The following is a 17903-nucleotide window of genomic DNA, read 5'->3' on the forward strand; positions in this document are numbered from 1 at the left end:
CTTTCTTTTAAATAACTGATCTCACAAAATTTATCTCGAGTGCTCACATAAGCCAATCATTCATCATAATATTCCTTTTTTTTTTTAACTCTTAAAAATAGAATTAAATGTTTAGAACAGGTAGAAATTGGACTTCAGGAGATTGACAGTTTCCATGTTATGAACGTTGTCATTTTCCCATCTTGAGTAGTTTCAAAGTGGAAGTAAAACCAAATCCAGAAATTGAGATGTCAAGAACTTTTTGAAATAAAAAGGTGCAACTCAACATTGAAATGGGAATTCTTAGGAATACAATGAAAACCTGGGTACATATGTGACCCAAGAGCACAAAGTTCTGTATGGGGTGTGGCACACAGACAACGATGCTATTACTCTTCTTTCCCTCCCTGCTTAGAGTCTGTTGACCTATGCATTAGTTATAAATAATATAATTTATTATTCCCAGAGATTAAGTGCATATTATATGTAAAATGTAGTGTACTGTGTGGTTAAATAGCCATTTGAAGATAATACATTCACAGTGAGCTCCTGATAGTGACATGTAAAAAATTCTTGTATAAAATTAATGTATGGATTTTTAAGTGACCTGACAAAAGTACATAGCATAATACTGGCTATTTGTTGGTCAGTAATCTAGAAATTCAGGAAATTAATGTTTTACTTTGGCCTGTATAAATTTGAGAAAGAATCCAATTATATTCTAATATAATATTGTTTTGAAAAGCACTTTGGCACCTACCTACCATCAGTTCCATTTTCTTATCAAGGATAAGGCATAAACTATTCTAAATACCATACTTGTGAAAGCAATTTACGGGAAGAGGCTAGGTTATATTACCTATATCAACATCGGTTACCTCTAAATGTCATTGCATATTTTAAGTTTATAAGTTTAACTTGTTATCCCTGATATTTTTCTTAAAGCAGTAACATCTGAAATCTGTGCTTAAAATTTAAAACCTATATCCTAGGATAATTCTTTACGTATCACAGACATCAAATATTACTCTGACAAGATGGCACCAAGCAGAAATATAGTGATAAAGTTACAAGTCTCAAAGCAGAGAGTGAGGAATTCTGGGTAATGACACTTCCTGAGGTGATCTTTAAACAGTGATAAAGAATGTCCCACACACTGTTTGGTGAAAAGAAATACACTACAATTTTACATATATAAATATGAAAAAAATCTATTTTAAAAGAATAAAAATGAAGAGCTTTCCAGTGTCACAGCTCACTTTAAAAAATTTAAATCATGCTTTAAGTTTTCAAATATTCCCCAAACACAGCACACCTAAAAAAAATACTTAGATAAGTATGCAATAATTTGGGAACTGGATAGAAGATGAAGCTTTAAAACATGGGAAGAAAGGGGAAATGACATTTTTTTCATTTCAAAAAACAGCACTTTTTTCTTTAAATTACAAGCTAGCACAAGAAAAGCTAAAACACTGCTTTAACAATGGCCACTCAGTGTTGGCACTAAGCATAGCTTACCTTTTTTTCTTAAATAACACAGTGAATTTGTAATACCTTGTTACAAAACATGGATCAATTTATTCAAATTTTGTTAGTGTTTTCAATTTTTATAATTTAGCAACCGTGGAACTGAGGTATACCTTGTTGAGGGAGGTTAAAGTAATGCTTGGAAGCCTCTTTACTGTACCCCACTTTGATGACTTTGTTTATGTACACAGAACAGCAGCACACTAAACATTCACAAGCTGTGTCATATTGGCATTACAATAATCATTTATAGAAACACAACAGCAAATGCAATAAAAACAAGTTACCCTTTTTAAAATCTGAAATGAAAAGTTTTTGATTTAAAAAAAAATAGCAGTAGTTCATTTAAGGAATTAGTGTCTTCTGACAGACATTAAGAAATCTGATGTCAGTTTTCAAACACTTGATTAGCCAGGTCCAAAAGATCCTTGATTTGGAGAGGGCCACGTTCTTCATGTACACTTTTTCAAAAGTTTCTTTATAGAGTCTGCAACTTTTCTTAGTCTCGTGTCCTTCCCGTCTCTGCCGCAGGCAACGCTGTGCATCTCCCAGAGCCACATTTTCAAATGAGGGTCTTCTTGACGTGTCCAGGAGACGTCCTACGCATTTCTCACAGAAAATAAACTGTAAGCAGTTTCGTTAGCTTAGCAGCTCCAGTTCAGAGTCCCGTTTCTCAGTGTCTACACATGGTGCAACCATCATAGACTAGATTCTTTGGGAGGAAAGTCAACATTTGTCACCATTGTGACCACTGTTACAATGTCCTCTGTAGTAATGATATTTGTTAGTCTTTGCATCTGAGTAATTCTTTCACCTACACATCCAGCTGATAACCTGGCTTCTGCATCGTGATCCCAACATTCTTCTATCGTTTCACAGAGCATTGCCATCCCCTAAAAAGGAAAAACATACACATGAAATTTGTCTTCTAAAAGGAAACAGTAAAATTTCCATAAAGGAATTGCTATTTTTGCGTCAAAGAAAGTTTCAAGATTAGCCACGTTTGATATTACTTGGTAATATTCACTTATGAATATCTATTATATGCAGGAAATGGGAGAAAAGAATTAAGAAAAAAATCACACCTCTTGACGTTGGAGACTATGACAGCAGGTAATTAGGTATTTTTAATTCAAAAAAGTCCCTATCCATTTGAACTGGATTCAAAACTAAGGCCTTTTTTTAACCAATTTTTATTGTTTTCTTAGTTAATATCAGCATTTCTGTCTTGTAGTTAAATAGAACAAAAGATTAGAAAAGCATCCTTGAGATACTCTACCTGGTTTTTTCCATGTTTCCAGTTATATTTGGACCAAAATAACCAGGGCAATACTGTTCCACTCTATACCTACCTAAGTCTCAGTGGGGTTGAACATAGTCCAATCCCAAATCAAAACATGAGAGAGCAGAAAACTGCTTCCCTTTTAAATCTAGAATCTTATGGGACACCTGGGTGGCTCAGTCGGTTGGGCCTCCGACTTCGGCTCAAGTCAGTGATCTCAGTCCATGAGTTCAAACCCTGCGTCAGGCTCTGTGCTGACAGCTCAGAGCCTGGAGCCTGCTTCAGATTTTGTCTCCCTCTCTCTCTCTGACCCTCCCCCTCTCATGCTCTGTCTCTCTCTGTCTCAAAAACAAAACATTAAAAAATAAGTAAATAAACCTAGCATCTTATGGGAAGCTAGTGATCATCAAGGTTCCCCCACTATCCACAAGCTCAGAGTCAGGTACTCCTTCCCCCTGGAAAGCTTTCCAAATAGGACACAAACTCCTATGACCACAGCTGTGAGAGCCCCCTTAGGCTCTACGACTTCACTGTCTTCCCTCATAGCCCTAAAATTCTATCTAGAACTCTAGAATATCCTGTATGAATAACCTTCCCAGAAGAGAAGTGTGCAGAGATAGAAATCATTCTCTGAAAAGCATTCTATTGGAATTTCAAATGAAAAGCTACTGTATAACTTACAGCATGTTTCTGCCAATAATCTCTTAAAACAGGCCTCTTTTTTTTATGTACAACAACTTCCTGCATATCTTCAAGAGATGGGTGCTGGCCAATTTCCTCCTCAAATGGCAACATGTATTCATCTACAGGTCCTGAAATGTAAAGAAAAAAAATCATTTTAATGCAAATCTTCCTGACTTCCAAACTGGAACAAATTTTCTGAAACATACTCTGTATCACCTTTTCCCAACTGTGACATGCTATAATGGAGAGAAACAGACTCAACTACTTCTGCCACAGTTTGACTCAAATGCTAATTTAGGAGGAATCAAAAACTCCATGGTTTGAGCATGTAACCCTGAGAAAGATTACATAAGCTTTCTTATCTATGGTGTGAGGAATGCCTATCTCCTTATGTATAGAGATAGAGAACTTCCTCATCGATATTTGCAGAGCAAGGCTATAATGTCCCTTTAAGGGACTTACAATTCAAATCAGATGTGTAAACAGTGGTGCTTCCCTTTCTGACAATGTGGGGTTCAATCTCTTAATAACCATCTTTACTCTGTGACACACCCTAATGCCCCACATGCTCTGCCTGAGGAATTATGTACCTGAGAGTCCCACCTCTTTGCCTTCCAAAGAGCTGCCAAAATAGTTTTTAAAAAATCAAAAACATATTTTCCAAATAAGGTTCCCAACAAGTCTTCAGAATGTGCTTTCACAGCTGATTTATTTTTTTTCTCTTAGGCATACTCAAATAGGAAAATGCAGTTATAAGTCAGTAATCTGAGAAGCACTTATCCTAAATAGGAACTTTACATATGTTATTTACTTACATTTTACCTCTATGCAGTGAGAGGGGCATTACCTCTATTTTACAGATAGGAAAGCAGCTCAGAAAAGTTCCATGATTTGCACAATGGAATACAGTGGTAGAGCTGAAATCTCTGAATGACTCCAAAGTCTATGCTTTCACTCACTGCACTACTGATCTGCCCTTGAAGGAAACCAGTCACTAAAGAGCAATTTCGAATATAGACCTAAACCTTGAACAGATACTCCTGGACAGAATGTACAACGAATCATGAAGGCGGCTATCTAACATGTAACTCCACCCTCTCTCTATGGAAGACTCCGCCCCTGATGCCTGGATAGCCTGCGGCTCCTTGAGCATGTCCAGTGCCTCAGCGTACTGGCGTCCTGGAGGTCCGGGGGTCAGCAGCACTAGCCGCAACTGAGAGCTTGTAAGAAATGTAAGTAGCAGGCTGCAACCCAGACCTACTGAGTCAGAACATGAACTGTACAAGCTCAGTACACAGTAAACTGAGAGTCACGGATTTTACCCAGTCAACAAAGTTTAAAGCACTCACATTAGCAATGTTCACACCGTCCCCTCCTGTCCCAATTACAGACTTAAGAGAAATGCCCTAATCTTAATTATTTCATAGTACATGCAAAGCATTTAAGAAATGTCAGCATCTGCCCTTTTCATTCTTCATAAAAACTTCTCTGATAACCCCTTGGAAACAAACCATTTTTCTTTCCTCTCAAGTCCCACATCACTCCTTTACAATTCTCAGGTACTATACTCATCCAAAATAACACACTGGATAGCTATATTCTGAGCTGGACAATTCACCCTTACCTTACTCTAGATAATTGTCCAGGATATACTTTATCCCCTTAATTAGGTTGTACATTACTTAAGGGCAGGGCCTTGTACATCCCCCAAAACACCATATCCAATGGTTTGATTTGGAGAGTTCATATTATTAAAGTTCTTATGAAATATATTTTCCTAGAATATCTGCCATCCAGCCTACTTCTGCTTCCATAAATGGACATAATGTACTTCCTCTTCCACTTCCAAACTACACTGAACACCTTATTCTTCCCATAGACTTCTAAGCTAGAATCATATCCAAATTGCTTCAAACTCCATTAGGCCTGAATCCACTTCCCCCAGGCCAAACCCCCAATCTTAGAATGAATGGCTGTCCATTCCTGAGCACTCTAAGTTCCCTTTATAAGCACAGTACCCCAAATCAAATTTCATTTACCAGAGGTAGTCGGTCCTACAGAGAAACCATTAAAGTACTCAGAAAATATTCTTAGAAATACAGTGTTAAGTTAGTTTAAATATTCTACAGGTTCCTGTATGGTCTTTCACAATCTGCAGGAAGTTAAAAAGATCAAGTACATTTGTTTGTCAAGATGTTTCCCTTATATTTGCACATCTAAAAGAAAATGCTGCAGCACAATTGAAGAGAATACAGGCCTTAAGACTAGAACAGGGATTTAAATAAAAACAGTAACAATCCCTTAGAACTATAACGTCTACATCAGCTGAGACTTTCAAAACTTTTAGGAGGCAGAATTTAACCTGTGGTATACCCAAAGGCATGCTCAATTCTGTGTCATGGAGGACAGACTATAAATTCCATCCAGATAGATACATTTTGGGCATCATGGGAGTGATGAATGGACTCAGCTGTGTGTGACTTGGGATGGAAACTCCCCCAGCTCTTCATTTATGTCCTCTTGCCATGAGACTTGACTTTGGAACCTGAGGGGAGGCAAGACCCTGTCCCTACATCTGGATCAGAGTTTCAAATCTAGGTTTCACCATTTACCACCCTGAAGCTAAAATTGACAATCTGCTTAATTTCTACTTAAAATTTGAGCCTCAAATTGTTCATTGCTAAAACTAAGACAATAACTACCTCTGAAGCAGTTTTAAGGAATAAGCTAAAGGTATGTCAAGTGCCTGGCAAAATACTTAGCAGTGGTAAAGGATCAACACACACCAATCAATACCTTCCCTCTTTAGCCTGCCCTTATCCTTTGCTTCCTGAATTCTCTTTAAGCTACAATCTATCTCCTGGAGTCTACCTAAAAAAAAAATTTTTTTGTACTTTAAAATAATACCTTTGAGTGTAATCATCCCTTTTCGTACATGTGTAGTAGGTAGTAGGCATATCTTTTTAAAAAATATTTTTTCCCTTACCATCTGCAGCAGTACAGCGAGAAGCCAGTTCCCATAAGACTAATCCCATGGCGTACATATCTATCCTCAAAAATGCATCCCTTTGGAAGTTTATAGCACCCTCTAATACCTCTGGAGCCATATACCTCCGGGTACCAACCTGAAAAAGATGTTAAAAGGCAACAGTACTTATTCATTAACTTTATGAACTAATATTTTATGATTTTGTAAAAAGAAACAAACCAAAGTGTGGTCTGTCTGCTATCATAAGGCAAATAAATTATGACCACCAGACTACAGAGTCAAGCAGAATTTTGTTCCATTTCAAGTAATAACAGCCAAGACACTGGAAATGGGAAGTTTCCATCAGTAGGGATTGCTTTAAAAACCGTACTATGCGGCTCTTAAAAAAAACATGAGATAAACATGGACAGGTAGGGAAAGATTCCCAAAAACACTGGACAGCAAGGAACAAAGGAGTATATATGCTCCGATCCTTTCTGGGCACACTTAATAAACACATTAGCAGACATTATGCTGGTGCTGGCTTAGAATTCTTCCCCCTTCTGGAAGTAATCACAAAAACAATGGTTGTCAGAGACACAGACAAGAAAAACTACTTTTCAGTTGTCCCTCTGTGTCCTGTTTGAAATGTGTCTTTAAAAAAATACTCCTTTTTGAGAAAAGGAGGGTTTCTCTCTGTATTAAGGGGAAAAAAAAATTTACAACATAAAAAGAATCCACCAAGTAAAGGACAGATAAACTTTTTAAAGTTCTGCTTCTATAAAGTCTATAATATTTATTTATTCATGAATTCTGTCTTGGCATTCTTTATTTATATCTGTCCCTAACAATTTGGTGTTTCTTAGTAATGTAACTATGGTTACCAAGCTACTATAGCTTGCTTTGGTTGGTGCTTGATAATATTCATATATGAACACTTAAACATTTTATAAAATAGCTGGGTGGATCAGAATCTACTTGAGTTTTTTGTAGATCTAGGGAGCAGCCCAGATAATGGTATTTCCAAAAAGCTCTATTCTCAGGTGACTGATCTCTAGAATAGAAGTTATTAGACAATTATCTGTGAATACACATATAATTGAACTATTAAAAAAAAAAAAAGGAATACATCACTAAGACTCCAAAGTTCAGGTTTTTAATTCATTTAATAAGGATAACACTTTAAAGGAAAAAATAAAAGAGTAGCCCTGTTTTGCTATTCTGAATAACTATGTTAATTGTACTATGAGCAAGCATTTCTCAAAACCTCCTAAAGATAAATGTATGCCAGCCACCAAAGTACTTTTCTTATGAAATGACCACTCCCGTCTAGGATAAAATGTCCTCTTTTATAAACTAATAAGATAAAAATCTTATTCTTCTCCAGCATTCTTTCTTTGCAATATATAAAATGTACAACAACACGTATTTTGAATTTTCTGGTCCATAAAATCTAAAGTCAGGGAACCACTTCTGCAATTGTTTTTCCTCCTACTGTAAACCAATTGGGAGGGCAGTAAAAGATATGAATGGGTCCCAAAATCTTTTCATAAAAAAAGGAGGGGAGGGTTATGAAGTGCTAGAGGATTAATGTGTTTCCCAAATTCAGTTTTATGATAATCACACCATCAGCTCAGACATTTGTCCCTAGGCCTCCTGCAGTCTCCCATCTCTGTAATACACTCCACAAGACTGCCTTCATTCCTGACACATCTGATGTCAACTTTTCGAGAACTATGACTGCTGACAACTGCTTTAGAGTCTTAATAACTATTCTTGGAGGTCAATAGAATACACTAGGAAAAACAAAAGCTGAGAATTTGATGACCAAATTATTTCCATGATTTGAAAGATGAAGAGATAGATAATCATGCCAACTTGGTAAAAAATGTCACCTTTCAGGTTAAACTGGTTTTCTTAATAAAAAGGTGATCTTACAGGAGTAAAAACACCTTTGCTAGCCTTTACTTTCTGAGCACAAATGTATGGATAATGTTACTTTCCTATTAGACTTTCTTAAAGATTCCCACTGTTGACAGTTCTTTGTACAGACCTTGACTAGAAAGGCTCTTTGCTCACGGCTTTATAAGTACTTTGAACTCTGGAGAGAATTCAGAGAAAAGCTAGGAAGTAATGAAGCACTAAAGACCAAGAAGCAAGAAACTATCATTACTGTCTAGAAAAATGTAATAGATATTAATACAGAGTAGCATGAACAGTGATTGACTATTCTGCCATTCCTCTTAGGATGATGAAAGAATTAACAAATTAAAACTATTGAGTTAATACTAAGAACGCCCTACGAATGAGATCTATTTAAATGTTCTGGATTCTAATTTGATTCATTCTAAAAACAGAATCCCATGACGTATGTGTCTAAGCTATTTTATGAATTGACTAATAACCACTGGAGTTCCTAACAGCGCTTCACCACCACATGAAAATGTCTTGCTCAGCAAATTTAACGTATTCCTCTTAAGAGAGTCATTTTGCTTTAAATGCTGATATAACCATCACAATAATTTAAGAACAATTCAACCCAGATGTGCCATTCTAAGAAAATATGGGACAAGATTACTATTTCTTACAGGTTACAGTTCTCATCCTTACCTGGCCATGGGTATCACCAGCAGACTTGCCAGCCTCAAATTTTAACGCCAACCCAAAGTCTGCAATGCAAGCTGTCAGGTTGTTTTTCAACAGCACATTTTTACTTTTGATGTCCCTTGCAAATAAAAAGATAGACAAGTTTTTTTAAAAAAATTGTCATTGAAAGGGGGAAAGGAGAGTACACTATAGAAGTCTGATATACAGAGGGGCACTTGGGTGGCTCAGTTGGTTAAGTGGCCAAATTCGGCTCAAGTCATGTTCTTGTAGTTTGTGGGCCTGAGCCCCATGTCAGACTCTGTGCTGACAGCTCAGAGCCTGGAGCCTGCTTCTGGTTCTGTGTCTCCCTCTCTCTCTGACCCTCCTCTGCTCACGTTCTCTGTCTCTCAAAAATAAATAAAACGTTAAAAAAAATTTTAAATAAGTCTGATATACAGAAAAGAGGAGAGGAAGAAAAAAAAAAAGCTTAAGCATATTCCCCACATACCATGAAGTACACAAGTAGAGTGACAAACTCCTTTTCACAACATAGACAGTAAGTAGGAACTTCTCCATGAAGTAGTTTCATAAAGAGCTGTTATTCCAAAAACACTGTCAATGTAGTTCCTAACCTACCAATCATAAAATTGTTTTTTGAGGTAATAAGAATATTTCAGAGTTTATAGTTGGAAACTCCCATTGAAACTGGAATTTAAGAAATCAAAGAATATTCAAATAAAATGAACTGGCCTATTGGTACAGGCCTACATGTGAGAATGGTCACTTAGTGGTTCTTATATTCATAAGCTTTGTTGTAGGAAAAAGCATGTCTAAGAATGTGTAACATGTCTAGGAATGTGTAACAGGTAGAAATTTTTCACCATAAACAGCTCCAGCTAGATCCTGCTGTTTTGAAGAGTAACCATTTTAAAGCAATCAGGTATCTCTACACACTAGCTTCAATGATTCATGCCAGAGATTACTATACTCGAGCTAAACACATTTATGCCGTGAGCTGTGGTTAAATTTATGTGCCCAGAGTGGAACAGAGGAGGCACAGGTACACACCGACAAATGCTACAAAACCAATCAGTTTTCGCCTCAGAATATTTTTAGGAACCTTACTCCTAATAACCTTTGGGGGTGCCGAAGAATTAATTCCCTATAGGACTAGGTGAGGTAAGCAAAAATCCAGAAGAGACTGGATGAAGGAAGGTGAGAAAAAAAGGGGAGCTCTTTCAGAGGTGAAAGTCATTCAAGATCTGCAAAATCAGAAGCTAGATTAGAGCTGAACTGAAAGAAATATGTTCTCCTGGGAGCCTACTGGTGGCACTCAGCTAAATATCTGTTAAATGAATCGGTTCATAACTACTTTTTTTTTCATAACTACTTTTAAAGCAACCATTTTTTCTTTATTGAAGTATAGTGGACATGCAACGCTATGTTACATGAGTTTCAAGTGTACAACACAGTGAGTCGGTGAGTGTACATCATGCTGTGCTCCCCACAGTGCAGCCACCATCTGTCCCACACGACACCACTGGTCACATTCCCTGTGCTGTACCTTTTAATGCCGCGACGGACTCATTCAGTAACTGGAAGCTTCGTACCTATTCCTCTTCACCCATCTGGCCCACAGCCCCCAACTCCCATCCCCTCTGGCAACCATCAGTTTGTTCTCTGTATTTTTGGGTCTGTTTCTAAAGTATCTATCTTTAAATTGAATACATGAAGACAGATTGATCCCATGTTTAATGGAACGTTTTCCCTTTTGAGGAGACGACAATTGTTGGGTCTGAGTACTACTGCTTCACTGATAAAGGCAATTAAGTAAACTCAGTTATTCAAAGGATGCCTCTTTCTACATCAGCTCAGGTACTGATCACACAGTCATTACAAACATAAGAAAAAAAGATACTCAACTCTCTCCTTAATTAAATCTAATAATTACCAATGAAATAAATCATGTTTTGAGGCAAAACAAATTTCTTCCTTTGCGATAGAGAAAAAATACGTTTTTAACCATGCTTTCAGAAACGAGACAAAATAAACCATAATAATTAAACTTTGCTAATGATATTAATATATACATTATCCAAAATACTTCCTAGCCAAACTCTAAGCTAATCTGAAGAAGAAATGAAAATCAACTGCCTCCTATAGCATGATTAGATAATTGGGAAAATTTTCCATAGGAGATTAAAAATTTTAATAATAAATACTGACTTATTTGGGAAAACAGTAGAAGTTTTAGCTCTACCTGTGAGATATGGCAGGTTTGTGGCCATCTTTTAGGCCAGGTATATCCTCGTGTAAGTATGCCAATCCTCTTGCCATGGTTTCTGCAATATGACACAATTCGTTCCAAGAGACGACATTAGCCTTAAGAAAGTCTGACAGTGAACCCTAAAGAAAAGGGTGGGAAAAACAACTTATGCTCTTGATAGAAGCCATACAACATGGAGACTTTATTTTTTACCGCTAAGAAATTACAGAAGGCAACATCTCTTTACTTTAGTGAATAATAATATCCCAAAATCATTTTTTCTGGAATATTTAAGTTTCCTATTAGTAAACATCTGACTGGAAAGGAATACCTCTAAGCTTTAAAGTTTTGCTGAAAGACATAGTTAATTTCCTCCTATTTAGAAGGCAGAAGTTAAAAAGAAAAAGACTACTTGAAAATTTAAGTTCAAAAAAATATTTAAGAACTTAAAATATACTGACTATAGAGATGTTGTATCATGGAACTGGGAAAACACAAAATTAAGACCAGTCAATAACTCTGTCAGAATCTTCCTCTAAAGATTACTGCCATCCTTTTGGTCAAGAATTTAGAGAGGCAGAAGAGCTACTTGTATCTGAATGATGAAACTGCCAAGGAGAATACAATTTCCTATTTCATTAAAATCTACTTTCACACTAAATCTGAAAGTAGAAAAACTGAGGAAAAATAGCAAGTATGTTTTACTGATAATTACAATCAGTGACAGAACAAAGATTTTTTTCTGTCTGTATTTTTGTCAGAGGCTATACTGATTAAACAGTTTTAAGAAACAAAATTCAAGCTAAAAAATGGTCCATGTAATCACAATGGATCGCAAACAGTAAATGAAAATTAGTAAGCACTGGTTACACTGAAATTATTATTTGTAAGAGAGGTATAAAACTGCACGAGAAATAAGGGACAGAAGACTGGTATTAGGTAAGTAGATCGTTGGGTGAAAATTTTGCCATCTTTGCTCTTATACAATTTTTTTAAAGATTTATAAATATTAACCATCAATAATAACATGCTGTTCCCAGAAAAATAAATCTGAGGGATTTGTAGCCAACATTAAGTAGGTAAGCCAACCCTAATCTAAGAGTTAAAGTAGTTTTTACCTTTTCATGAAATGCTGTGATTAGCCAAAGGTCCACATCAACACTAGTGCCTCGTTTTTCTGCACCAATGAACTGTAGTATGTTCTCATGTTTCATTCCAGGTAAACTATAAACTTCATATTCATTTTGCCATGACTGTTTGTCCTAGAGTTAAAAAGAAGGAACAGTAAGAATGCAAAGAACACAGGCAAATAAACCATATCTAAGAGATAACTAGATTCTAAGGCAAAATTTAAAAATAAAGCTGCTTATTAAAAGTCTGTGATTTCATCATCTTTTTCATAAAAGAAATATGATAATAAGGTAACAGCTCCATTACAAATGGCTACCCTGCCCCATTCCTTCAAACATTCTTTCCTGTGTTCTTGTTCATAAATATGGGAGTTATCGTCAGAAACGCCATACTTGTGTATCTAACGATAGCAATATAGTCTGCTTACAATTTAGTAATACAATGTAATTTTATCATGGTGTGAAGTTTCTTGTGTTTATTCAGAATAATCTCCATGAGATATGAATTTCAGGTAGAATGACTTCATCTTAACAAGGAACAATGTTTTTGTCAAAGACTAACAGAATATTCTATCAAACATTCTTAACAACTGTTAAGAACACTCTGCAAAGGCAATAGGAGAGCAGTAGGGTATAAACAGTCAGTACGATAATTTAAAATACCATATACTCATTTGTGCCTGCAAGTGGTGTGTGCTTACTACAAGCCTACTTATAAAGGATTAGTTTCTCTTCACAAGTGAAGAATAATGAAAGTGTGAGGCACCAGAGCATAATGTTTAGGAGCCCTCTGGATCTAAACTATCTTAAGAACCTTTGCCAAGTTACATCATCATTCGGCTACCTCATTAACAAAATGGAGACTACAGTGTCTGCCCCACAGAGCTGTTGTATTACATACATATTGTATGTTTTTTCTATGTACGAGTACTCTATGGACACGTATTACAGAGCACGCGTACGTGAAGCACCTCCACCTGACACAACAGACACATTCAATAAAATATTAGCTAATGTTATTCTTGCTATTGTTACCCTTATGTTAATATCCAAAGGCCTTTCTCTAATTTTTTTTAAGTTTATTTATTTTGAGAGCAAAGAGGGGGAGACAGAGGATCCCAAGCAGGCTCTGCACAATCAGCACAGAGCCCGATATGGGGCACAAACCCACAAACCATGAGATCATGACCTGAACCAAAATCAAGAGTCAGATGCTCAACCAACTGAGCCATCCAGGCACCTCAACCTTTCTCTACTTTTACTTTTTTTTTTTCAATGTTTTTATTTATTTGTGAAAGAGAGAAAGAGACAGCGTGAGCAGGGGAGGGTCAGAGAGACAGGGAGACACAGAATCTGAACAGGCTCCAGGCTGACTTCCAACTTCAGTTCAGGCCATGATCTCACAATTCGTGAATTTGAGCCCCGCATCTGGCTCCCTGCTGTCAGTGCAGAGCCAGCTCTGGATCCTCCTTCCCCTTCCATCTCTGCCCCTCCCCCGCGCTGGCTTGCAAGTACACGTGTGCACGCACTCTCTCTCTCTCTCTCTCTCTCTAAAATAAATAAATAAATAGATAGATAAATAAATGTTAAATTATTTTTTAAAAAGAAAAGAAAAAAACAAGTCAACAATAAACCAATTACTGGGAATCCTGATTCACTGCCTCTGAAAATTCACCAAACAAAATGAATCAGTCTGGGTAATATGCCTCTAAACAATTCTAAAACAAGCCTGCTATTCTCTCATTCTTCTGTTTGTTTTCTGATAATGTCAATGGGATATTAAAAGTTACTCAATGAAATTACTGAAATCCTCATCTTCATTAGCATTTCTGTAGAATTTTTGTTGGCAAAAGATCTCCTATATGTTCATTTACTGTATTTCCACCACTCCAAAGACGGCTGTACCATTATTAATTCCATTCCTCAGATGAGAAGGCAGACAAAAGAGCTAACCACTTTCCTCAGTATCACAAAGAACCACCTTGTTACTATAATTCAGAAGCACTCTGTGTTTTCAGACTGCTTCTGAATTATAGTAATCTAGCCAGTTGTATCTTTTAAAAAACATATGCACATCAGAAAAATATAGTAACATACCTGTATTGGAAATATTTTCACAGCTACATATTCATTGAGCAACTGGGCTTTCCAAACACAACCAAATCTTCCCCTTGCTTTCACTTCTAATAACTGTAGTGGCTTCAAACCTAGTAATGGAGAAGGTGGGGGTGGTCCTGGGTCCTACAGATAAACGATAATATTAATATTAAAAAGCAGCACATGATTATCAATTCTAAATATGAGAAAAAAGGGAGTATACTGAGGAATCAATTGACAGAAACGGTAAACACATACAAATGACTTTAACTTCAGTCTTGCCAAAACTGAGTTCTCAAGCATTACTAATTATTTATAGTGATCATAAGGCAAGACGCTTGAATCAAGAGTTTTCATAATAACATTCAGCACTATTGCTATATAAGTACAGCAGGAGAAATCTCAAATCATTTTTAGTCAGTCTCACTAATTTTCTGGATTAAGATTTTCTGTGACTTTTAGGATATCACTTAATAGTATTTCAATGGTTTCTTTCATCTGGTTGATACTTCATTAGAAGAAGAGGATATGAAAAGTGCCAGCAACAGCAAATTATGACCATGTCTCAAAGAAAAATACTCCTCAAATCCACTACTTTCCCCAATGACTGTTTATCTTTAAATCTTTTCTTCATTAATCTCAGAAGTGCCCACAGTCATCCTCAAACACACTGCAGATAAGGGTATCAAATACAAAACATGTAAAAGAAACATTTTTAATAGCCAAACTGTTCTGTGCATTCTAATTTTTAAACCTATTAACAATTCATCACTTTACTTATAATTACTTCCCCAAACTGACCTAAAATAAAAATTATTAGTGTTCTGGGTCTGACTGGCAAAGAAAATACAAATCATAATCCAGAAAATGAGTGGTCATCATAGGAGATAACGTAAGTTAAATGAAAGAGAAGAGGACTGCTACAGTTATTTTAAAAATGGAGCATATACAGTATATGAACAGGAAGAAGTAGGACATTTCCAAAACACAAGGGAATCTTCCCTATACAATAACCCCTCGCGGGAAGCCTTGTATCAGTTGAATATCTACAACTAAACCAAGATGTAGGAGCCTTTTGAAAAGCTTCCAGAGCAAAGTAATAAAAAGGTTTGAAGGACTGTATAATGAGTACTGTAAGGAGGAACTAAAATTTCTGTGGCAACAGCAACAGACACTGGATGGCATCTAAGTCATTTGGAAATAGTGTGTCATACCCTTATCAATGCAGCTCTTTCTCCCTTTCCTCTCCTTTTAAGAAAAAAATCTCTTGTAATGCCCCAAGACTGTTAGTGCTCCCGTTAGGTATTATTCAGCCCACTGGTGTCACTCAAGAATTTTAAAAGTTGACATCTACAATAGAAAGACCCTCAAAAAATAGAAACATTGCAAGATATTAAGGAGGGAATATGTGCAATTTCACTGTAGGCAACCTTTATAAAAAGGCTTGAGAATTCCTTTTTCAAAATAGCAAGATAAACTAGAATACTTCCTATTACTCATTTCAACCTCAGATGTTTATTTTTAAAATGTCTACAAAAACTGCTTCTCCTTCGCACATTCAAATGATGAAAGGTTACAGTAGGGCTAAAGAGTGTCACAATTTAACAGAGTGAGGAATCAAGGAAGGCAGATACAAATCTTAGGTAAATATGGCTCCCAAAGTTACGATCCTCAGTGGGAGGGGACAGAAGAATCTACGGAGAGGTTTTATCAAAACTAAGCCCACCACCCTCATTCCCTGACTGGTCACTTAGAACTGTAATAAGAGATTCTGCTGAAAAGGAAAATGTTACTTCTGTGGATGTGGAGACAGGAGGGAAAAGGCTGAAAACTACTCTTGTGGAGACAAAAGAAACCACTCATGTTCCAAGAATTATTAGATGGCTGCATAAAATTATTATGCTAACAGAAAAGGTTATGTCAGAAAAAACTTTAAATTATTATAAAGTTAAAATCAATGATTTCCCCCTTCTCTAGAAATAAGTCAGACATGTCACGTTTTTCAAAGCAGGGATGCCAGAAACTAAAGTATGCAGATAAGAGCTGAAAGCTGAAGAGACAGAATAACCTGGTAAAGAACAGAACAGCTCTTTACTTAAACATTAATATTTTCAGTAACATTTATATAAACTGATGATGCCTCTCAATAACATTCTACACTACCAATTCTCTGTTCTAAAGAATACCAACCACACAGCTAGGATTCAGTCTGTAAAACATCTCAAATTAAGAATATGTCAGCAGTTCAAAATAATATTAACCTTACTTTTAGGAAACACACAAGAACTCTCATTGTCTATTAAGGAAAAAAGATCACTGAATATTTTCTAAGCACAAAGATAAACTTCACGGTTCCCATAAGTTTCCAAGGTTTTGTTTGGCAAGTTCTAAGCCAGCATTACTTCAGTAAAAATAACTTAGGTCACTTTCCTAATATTACCGTTCTATTCAGCATTATATCATAACAACCTGAAAACAGACTACTGTCAAAATTACTTATGAAAAGTTTGAATTAAAGAAGAACACTGGCAAATTTTTAAAGGGCGAAAAAAAGGTCCACAAGAGCACATTCCTGTAAAACATTAAAACCTAGAAATGATATGTGTGGGTTTTTAAGTAATATTCTAAAATGCTTAAAAGTTGAGACTCAAAATGAGCAACCGAAATACAAATAACTCTGTATAAAATATACAGTGCCGATCAATACACCTTTTTCCTTTTTTAATGAAAAATTATTAGAATATTCTATGTTATACTTCAGCTCTTCACTATAAGAAGCTTTAACTATATCTCTAATATCTGGCTTTAACTTATCCTATCATCTAAGAATATCAGAAATTATTTTCAGTTTATGAGCATCATTATACTAATTTACCCACAAAAAGTCAATGCAATTCACCCTTGAACACAGGGTCCACTTAAATGTAGATTTTTTTCTTCTAATAAATGCAATGCAATACTGTAAATGTAGTTTTCTCTTTCGTATGATTTTCTTAATTATATTTTCTTATCTCTAGCTTACTTTATTGTAAGAATAGAGTATATCATACATACAGCATACAAAATATATGTTAATCAACCATTTGTGTTATCAGTGATAAAATTTAGTAGTTTGGGGGGAGTGTTATACGTGGCTTTGACTGTGTAGGGCACTGGCACTCCCTACACCCTGCACTGTTCAAGAGTCAACTGTGTATGATTCTAGGAATAAAGACTTATACCTTTAAAGTATATCAACAACCCAAGGAGACAAATTCAGATTTAAACTTCATAATGACATCAATATTTTGATGTTATCCATAAAACATGGCTTTGCCGTGCTACAAAGAAAACCACCTTTTGGGGAGCAACCATAAGGTCTGCAGAATTCCTGAAAATGTGCCC

The 17903-nt window shown here is 36.0% G+C and overlaps 1 protein-coding gene across 2 annotated transcripts in view; it reads right to left on the bottom strand.

The window, feature by feature from the left end:
- Positions 1-1534: 1534 nt before the first annotated feature.
- Positions 1535-17903, bottom strand: part of ACVR2A (activin A receptor type 2A) — a 79099-nt gene continuing 62730 nt past the window's right edge. Inside the window, exons 6-12 of one of the 2 annotated variants that reach the window (XM_029934622.1) lie at positions 14520-14663; positions 12411-12554; positions 11287-11432; positions 9051-9165; positions 6459-6597; positions 3470-3600; positions 1535-2399 (exon numbers count right to left, since the gene is read on the bottom strand). In XM_029934622.1, the coding sequence (XP_029790482.1) occupies positions 2205-2399; positions 3470-3600; positions 6459-6597; positions 9051-9165; positions 11287-11432; positions 12411-12554; positions 14520-14663 (1014 nt within the window). In that variant the 3' untranslated portion in view covers positions 1535-2204. The remainder of the gene's footprint in view (positions 2400-3469; positions 3601-6458; positions 6598-9050; positions 9166-11286; positions 11433-12410; positions 12555-14519; positions 14664-17903) is intronic. The other variant, XM_029934623.1, reaches the window with a different exon arrangement.

This window comes from Suricata suricatta, chromosome 3 (assembly GCF_006229205.1).
Source record: "Suricata suricatta isolate VVHF042 chromosome 3, meerkat_22Aug2017_6uvM2_HiC, whole genome shotgun sequence".
In the NCBI taxonomy this organism is placed as follows: Eukaryota; Metazoa; Chordata; class Mammalia; order Carnivora; family Herpestidae; genus Suricata; species Suricata suricatta.